Below are 8,389 nucleotides of genomic sequence, written 5' to 3' on the forward strand. Positions count from 1 at the left end.
GGGATCTCTCTCTCTCTCTCTGTCTCTGGGAGCTCTCTCTCTCTCTCTCTCTGGGAGCTCTCTCTCTCTCTCCCTCTGGGAGCTCTCTCTCTCTCTCTCTCTGAGAGCTCTCTCTCTCTCTCTGGGAGCTCTCTCTCTCTCTCTCTCTGGGAGCTCTCTCTCTCCCTCTGGGAGCTCTCTCTCTCTCTGGGAGCTCTCTCTCTCTCTCTCTCTCTCTGTCTGTGTGTCTCTCTCTCTCTCTGGCTCTCTCTCTGTCTCGCTCTGTGTCATTCCGGGTTCTCTGTGCGATTCCATCTTCTGCCAGCAGAGTGCACAGTATGGCTCTCGGTTTCAGTATCGATATTAGTCGATTGCAGCCGGTTGCTGTCTACGTGACGGGAGCCGCACCCCACCTGCTCAGATACAGAAGATATCTTCAGAATCAGGAAGCAGAAAACTTCACAGCTGAACTAGTTCGCTTGGAAGGTATGAGCTGAGCCAATGAAGAATATTTCTGCTGTTTGTAAATTGTTACCAATTGAATCTGTAGATGATAATTTACTGACTTTACTCTGAAGATAATTAGTAATAAATTAATGAAAGTGTAAATTCATTGTACCGTTTCCTTCCAATAACCAGGACACTTTCCCGAGTGAAGATGTTGCGCTTTTTCTCTCTGCTCCGGAAAAGGAAGGAGGTGAGAGTTAAAGTTTCTCTTTAAATTATTAAAGTCTCGATTAAATTCTGCCTGTTCTGATCAAATATTAATTCCTCCTTGATCTGTTTCATTAAATTTCATTTTAGACGTCACATATTTAGATGTCTAATATTTAAAAGGAGGAAATAAAGAAGCGGATTTTGAGAATTCTGTTAGAACCGTTAATTTTAAATAAAATTCGAACTGTGAGTTTATTTTTAAAAGTTGTTTGTCCTTCGAGACAGCGGTTCTTAAACTGGCAAAACCAACCCGGTAACATTAACCCAACCTAGTGACATTCACCCAACCCAGTGACATTAACCCAACCCGATAACATTAACCCAACCCGGTAACATTAACCCAACCTAGTGATATTAACCCAACCTGATAACATTAACCCAACCCAGTGACATTAACCCAACCCGATAACATTAACCCAACCCGGTAAACATTAACCCAACCCGGTAACATTAACCCAACCTAGTGATATTAACCCAACCCAGTGACATTAACCCAACCCGGTAAACATTAACCCAACCCGGTAACATTAACCCAACCTAGTGATATTAACCCAACCTGATAACATTAACCCAACCCAGTGACATTAACCCAACCCAGTGATATTAACCCAACCCGATAACATTAACCCAACCCAGTGACATTAACCCAACCCGGTAACATTAACCCAACCCAGTGACATTAACCCAACCTAGTGACATTAACCCAACCTAGTGACATTAACCCAACCCGGTAACATTAACCCAACCCAGTAACATTAACCCAACCTAGTGACATTCACCCAACCCAGTGACATTAACCCAACCCGGTAAACATTAACCCAACCTAGTGACATTAACCCAACCCAGTGACATTAACCCAACCCGGTAAACATTAACCCAACCTAGCAGCATGGTGGCATAGTGGTTAGCACTGTTGCCTCACAGCGCCAGGGACCCGGGTTCGAATCTGGCCTCGGGTGACTGTCTGTGTGGAGTTTGCACATTCTCCCCGTGTTTGCGTGGGTTTCCTCCGGGTGCTCCGGTTTCCTCCCACAGTCCAAAGATGTGCGGGTTAGGTTGATTGGCTATGATAAATTGACCCTTAGTGTTAGGGGGATTAAATACATGGGGTTACGGGGATAGGGTGGGATATGTGTTGGTGTAGGGGTTACGGGGATCGGGTGGGATATGTGTCGGTGCAGGCTCGATGGGCCGAAATGGCCTCTATCTGTACTGTGGGGTTTCTGTGATTTCTGTGATTTCTGTGACATTAACCCAACCCAGTGACATTAACCCAACCTAGTGACATTAACCCAACCCGGTAACATTAACCCAACCCAGTGACATTAACCCAACCCGATAACATTCACCCAACCTAGTGACATTAACACAACCCGGTAACATTAACCCAACCCAGTGACATTAACCCAACCCGGTAAACATTAACCCAACCCAGTGACATTAATCCAACCCAGTGACATTAACCCAACCCGGTAACATTAACCCAACCCTGGTAACATTAACCCAACCCGGTAACATTAACCCAACCTAGTGACATTCACCCAACCTAGTGACATTCACCCAACCTGGTGACATTAACCCAACCCAGTGACATTAACCCAACCCGGTAACATTAACCCAACCTAGTGACATTCACTCAACCCAGTGACATTAACCCAACCCGGTAACATTAACCCAACCTAGTGACATTAACCCAACCCAGTGACATTAACCCAACCCAGTGACATTAACCCAACCCGGTAACATTAACCCAACCTAGTGACATTAACCCAACCCAGTGACATTCACCCAACCCGGTAACATTAACCCAACCTAGTAACATTAACCCAACCTAGTAACAACCCAACCCGGTAACATTAACCCAACCCAGTGACATTAATCCAACCCAGTGACATTCACCCAACCCAGTGACATTAACCCAACCTAGTGACATTAACCCAACCCAGTGACATTAACCCAACCCAGTGACATTAACCCAACCCAGTGACATTAACCCAACCCAGTGACATTAACCCAACCTAGTAGCATTAATGAAACTTTAAATGTGCTTCAGCACTTTTTTCCAAAGCTAATCTTGCTTCCACTTTCAATGACATTGTTGTAATATTGATGATCTCCTGTCCTCAGTGTTTGATTCCCTGGCTCAGCCTCTGCTGCAATCACTGACCCAAATCCCCACTTTTTAAATTTGTGTCGCAATAATTTCTCAGGACGATCCGACACAAACTGGCTCCTGATTTTCTGTTATTTGTAGTGATTGTTGCTGAGTAAATGTCTCTCTCCTCAGCTCATCCCTTTGGTTGGTCTCATGGCTGTCGCTGCAGCAGGAGCCACCGGAACCTGCATCTACTTCCTCACTACCAAGAGTGATGTCATGTAAGCGTTGCACCCTCACGGGATTATGGGGACGGTGTGGCGGGGTCGGGGGTTACAGACCATCTCCACTACTACTCGTTGTCAACCATAACATTAAATGGTCGGACACTGAGAAGTGTAGAGGATCAGAGGGACCTTGGAGTGCATGTCCACAGATCCCTGAAGGTAACAGGACAGGTAGATAAGGTGGTTAAGAAGGCATAAGGGATACTAGCCTTTATTAGCTGAGGCATAGAATATAAGAGCAGGGGGGTTATGCTTAAACTGTATAAATCACTAGTTAGGCCACAGCTAGAGTACTGCCTGCAGTTCTGGTCACCACATTACAGGAAAGATGTGATTGCACTAGAGAGGGTACAGAGGAGATTTACGAGGATGTTGCCGGGACTGGAGAATTTTAGCTATGAGGAAAGATTGGAGAGGCTGGGGTTTGTTTTCTTTGGAACAGAGGAGGCTGAGGGGAGACCTAATTGAGGTGTATAAAATTATGAGAGGCCTAGATAGAGTGGATAGGAAGGACCCCAGCAGAGAGGTCAATAATCAGGGGGCAGAGATTTAAAGTAATTGGTCGGAGGTGTAGAGGGGAGTTGAGGAGAACTTATTTCACCCAGAGGGTGGTGGGGGTCTGGAATTCACTGCCTGAAAGGGTGGTAGAGGCAGAAACCCTCATCATATTTAAAAAGTACTTGGATATGCACTTGAAGTGCCGTAACCCACAGGGCTACGGAGCAAGAGCTGGAAAGTGGGATTAGGCTGGAGAGCTCTTTGTCAGCATGGACAAGATGGGCTGAATGGCTTCTTTCTGTGCTGTAAATTTCTATGATTCTATAATTTGTTATTTCTCAGTTAACTTGTAGCAGCTTTTTATTTCCTTTAAGTCTGTGTTTGACGTTTATAGACTGACCCCGCCCAAGAAAAGAGGAAAGGAGTGAAAGATATATACAGTATTTTTTAATTGAACAGAAAGAAATTGTTGCAAATTTTGAACTGCAAAGTTTTGGAGCACTGAGCAGTGTTTTGTACTTTGGTTGTATGTTTGTGATTGTAATTGTTTTGTGTGTGACAGTGTGGTTATTGTGTATGTGTGAGCATGCGTGTAGCTTTGTGAGATCCAATCACTTTTTAAATGGATGATAAAATGGTTCTAACCTGTTTCTAAGGTTATTTTCACTCTGTTGTAGACTCAATAAGACCAATAACCCGACTCCATGGGAGAACGTGGACCCCAACAAACCCCAGAAGGTACCCGATCGTTCTTTGTACTTTTAAAGTTATTGATGCTGGAACTGCCTCAGTCCATTACCAAAGCCTGGTGTTTCCCGTAACACCCAGCATTAAGCAATAACAGAAGGAATGAGAGAAAGGGTGTGGGCTGAACATTAACAGCCATGTCCAGAGAGAGATTTGCAAATCTCAGTGACAAATGCACTAAAGTAAACTCTGGCATCCAGCCAGCCTGTGAGTCAGGATTGGAGACTAATGCTGCCAATTCATGTCTCAGAGAGTGGGACTGCACTGCCCCATGTAGGGTCCTACATCAAACCTGCCCCCCCAGATTGCGAGTCACACAGACCTCTCCCAGGAGGCTACTAATCTCACCCACACAGGGAACGGCTACCCCCACCTGGATATAGAATCCGTTTAGGTGCTGGGAAAGCTGAGCACAAACATTTCAATCGGTGCGTGCAAAGGGTTGTCACACACATTGTTTATACATCCCAACACTTGCCTTAAAATATCCAACTTTCAATTAATTTTAATGGAGATATAAAATTAAAATACATTTGCATCTCTCCTCAGTCCCAGTGTAGAGACACTGGATGTCTCTGGGACCCAGTGTAGAGACACTGGATGTCTCTGGGACCCAGTGTAGGGACACTGGTTGTGTGAAGAAAACTCCGCTCTTGACTATTGTTGTGGGGATTGAGAAATTCCAAGGTGATTAAAAATGAAGGATCGGTGCAGACAGTTGTGACAGTGTCCGTCAGAAAGTCTCCAGCTGCAACACATCCCTTTAAAGTGAAAGGTATTGAGAATGTCCATTTTATTGTCAGTGTTGTGAGGAGAGAGACCGGGGCTGAAGCTTCCACGTTCCAGGTTGGTTCTGAGCAGACCTTGTGTTGCTATGACATCATTAATGGGCAGGGCTGGATTCCAATCCCATCGATTCTATGCCCCTACCCGGGTATAGAATCCCATCGATAACTTAAATGCGGAGGAACTTGCTGCTCACAGGGGCACATTTACTTTACAACAAGAACCAATAATCCATCTCTCCAAATAACATTATTGGGCCAAGTCGCACCTCCCCATCGAAATCACAAAGTGGGCTGGACATTAATACTTACTTTACAATGTGGGTGGCCAATCATGTATTCAGTACATAGCTTAGGGTGGTCAACCCTCCTAGACTGTCCTAGAGTCTCCAGGAATGAAAGATTAATTTCCCAGAAACTGCTTCCAGCAAACCTGGGAGAAAACTCACCGGGGCATTAAAAAAAGTTGTGTTTTTTCCATTTTCTTCAAACCCCTTTTATTTATTAGCTTTAAACTATTGGAAATGGGAATAAAGGCTGTTTGAGTGACAGTCAGAATCATCCAATCAGATAATGCTAACATAGCTGGGCGGGAGTCGGTATTCTTGGAGCCAATATCATTTGTTTGGGTTGTTGAAGGTCAGTCATCTCAGCCCCAGGACATCACTGCAGGAGTTCCTCAGGGCAGTCTCCTAGGCCCAACCATCATCAGCTGCTTCATCAGTGACCTTCCCTCCATCATAAGGTCAGAAGTGGGGATGTTCGCTGATGACTGCAGTGTTCAGTTCCATTCGCAACTCCTCAGATAATGAAGCAGTCCGTGCCTGGATGACATTCAGGCTTGGGCTGATAAATGGCAAGTAACATCCACACCACGCGTGTCAGGCAATGACTATCTCCAACAAAAGAGAGTCTAGCCTCCTCCCCTTGACATTCAACGGGATTACCATCACCGAATCTCCTACAATCAACATCCTAGAGGTCACCATTGACCAGAAACTTAACTGGTCCAGCCATATAAATACTGTGGCGACAAGAGCAGATCAGAGACGAGGTATTCTGCAGCGAGTGTCTCACCTCCTGACTCCCCAAAGCCTTTCCACCATCTACAAGGCACAAGTCAGGAGTGTGATGGAATGCTCTCCACTTGCTGGAGTTGCACTCATCCAGGCAACACTCAAGAAGCTCGACACCATCCAGGACAAAGTAGCCCACTTGATTGACACCCCATCTACCACCTTAAACATTCACTCCCTCCCCCACCGGCGCACCGTGGCTGCAGTGTGTACCATCTACAAGATGCACTGCAGCAACTCACCAAGGCTTCTTCAGCAGCACCTCCCAAACCCGCGACCTCTTCCACCTAGAAGGACAAGGGCAGCAGGTGCATGGGAACACCACCACCACACAAGTTCCCCTCCAAGTCACACACCATCCTGACTTGGAAGTATATCGGCCATTCCTTCATCGTCGCTGGGTCAAAATCCTGGAACTCCCTCCCTAACAGCACTGTGGGAGCACCTTCACCACACGGACTGCAGCGGTTCAAGAAGGCGGCTCACCACCACCTTCTCAAGGGCAATTAGGGATGGGCAATAAATGCCGGCCTTGCCAGTGATGCCCACATCCCATGAACAAAAAAAAAATCTGTTAAAATGTTTGGATTAACGGCTGAGAGCTGGAGGCAATAAAACCTCTCCTTGTGTCTCCTGTCCTCATGCAGCTCATGACCATCACCCAGAAGTGGCAGCCCGTGGAGGAGCTGCAGATTCTGAAAGGTTGCAACAAATGAGGGAGCGGATTATTGGTCCCCAAGTTAGCGCCGAGCAATCTACTGAGTCACTTCTGCCCAAACCCGGCCATGGAATGGTGCAAAGATGCTTCTGCTACAGTTTTATGACTTCATCATAAATCGTCAATATTTCTGCCTCTCCCCCTGTCCCTCTCTCTCCCCCCGTCCCTCTTTCTCCAGCCCACCCTCCCTCTCTCCCCCCCTCCCTCTCTCCCCCCTCCCTCTCTCCCACTCCCTCGCTTCAGGATGAATGTCCTCCACAAATATCCTGGCACCAAGTGCAGCAACATTCCCAGCTATCGATGCTGAAACAGCAACTGCCACTTCACTCACAGAACATTCCCGTGTGAAATATATAAACTTACTGTCAAATAAACACTGTATCATTTAAGTGTGTTTGTAATTAAATACAAAATTAGATTTTAAGATAATTTTTGTATTTCACATTTGAAATTACTTTTATTCTTGGCTCCATCGATTTCACACTCGCCTCCTGGAATGCTCGAAATTTGCTCAGTCCTCGGTGGGCACTGTACTGTTAAACTATCATTCATTTATTTGATATCAAGCATTTTAGTTAATAATGTGTCCATGGGATTCCTAGAGTCAAACTGCACAGAATCTCATTGTGAGTATTCCTGTACATGCCTGTACCTGGCCATGTGTATCTCTCACTGTTTCCCCGACCCCGACACCACCTCCTCCAGAGTCTTTCCAAGCAGCCGTTAGGAGGTTCTCCTGAACGGTCTGGGTCATCTCTCCCGCTGGACCCTGCTCTTGGGCTGTGGGATGTGGCCCCTGCTCCCCACAGCAAGGCAGTGTCGGCTTCTTCTTCTTAAGCAGTCCCTTGGAACCGAGGATGACTTGCTTCCACATTAAAAATGAGTTCTCAGGTGACTGATGAGTCCAATGCGGGACCTACAGCCTCTGTCACAGCTGGGGCAGACGGTGGTTGAAGGGGCGGGTGGGTGGGGTGCTTGGGCTGACGTGCGCTCCTTGTGCTGCCTGCGCTTGGCTTCCGCTTGCTCCCGGTGAAGAGACTCGAGGTGTTCGGCGCCTTCCCAGATGCTTCTCCTCCACTTTGTGTGGTCTTGGGTCAGGGATTCCCAGGTGTCGGTGGGGATGTTGCACTTTTTCAAGGAGGCTTTGAGGGTGTCCTTGAAGCGTTTCCTCTGCCCACCTGGGGCTCTCTTGCCGTGCCGGAGCTCCGAGTAGAGCGCTTGTTTTGGGAGTCTCGTATCGGGCATGCGGACAATGTGACCAGTCCATCGGAGCTGATCGAGCGTGGTCAAAGCTTCGAATCTGGGGATGTTGGCCTGAGCAAGAACACTGACGTTGGTACACCTATCCTGCCAATGGATTTGCAGGATCTTGCGGAGGCAGCGTTGGACTTCATCATCAACATACCATTTGCTTTCCTAATTGCTTGCTGTACCTGCATGTTAACTTTCAATGGTTCACATACAAGGACACCCAGGTCCCTCTGAAC

The 8,389-nt window shown here is 46.8% G+C and overlaps 1 protein-coding gene across 1 annotated transcript; it reads left to right on the forward strand.

The window, feature by feature from the left end:
- Positions 1–205: 205 nt before the first annotated feature.
- Positions 206–7,291, forward strand: coxfa4l3 (cytochrome c oxidase associated subunit FA4L3). Its single transcript, XM_085968276.1, has 5 exons — positions 206–465; positions 619–676; positions 2,984–3,072; positions 4,254–4,314; positions 6,832–7,291. Exons 2-5 carry the CDS (start codon positions 638–640, stop codon positions 6,898–6,900), a joined length of 258 nt encoding a protein of 85 aa, XP_085824402.1. The 5' UTR covers positions 206–465; positions 619–637; the 3' UTR covers positions 6,901–7,291.
- Positions 7,292–8,389: the final 1,098 nt, after the last annotated feature.

This window comes from Somniosus microcephalus, chromosome 27 (assembly GCF_052327205.1).
Source record: "Somniosus microcephalus isolate GS21.2 chromosome 27, FLI_Smic_1.0, whole genome shotgun sequence".
Taxonomy (NCBI): Eukaryota; Metazoa; Chordata; class Chondrichthyes; order Squaliformes; family Somniosidae; genus Somniosus; species Somniosus microcephalus.

Bases quoted from the DNA above. Each gene is read 5' to 3' on its own strand.
- coxfa4l3 (XM_085968276.1), top strand. From the start codon at position 638: ATGTTGCGCTTTTTCTCTCTGCTCCGGAAAAGGAAGGAG. The intron at 677-2,983 runs GTGAGAGTTAAA...CTCTCTCCTCAG, and splicing joins TGCTCCGGAAAAGGAAGGAG to CTCATCCCTTTGGTTGGTCT. The intron at 3,073-4,253 runs GTAAGCGTTGCA...ACTCTGTTGTAG, and splicing joins ACTACCAAGAGTGATGTCAT to ACTCAATAAGACCAATAACC.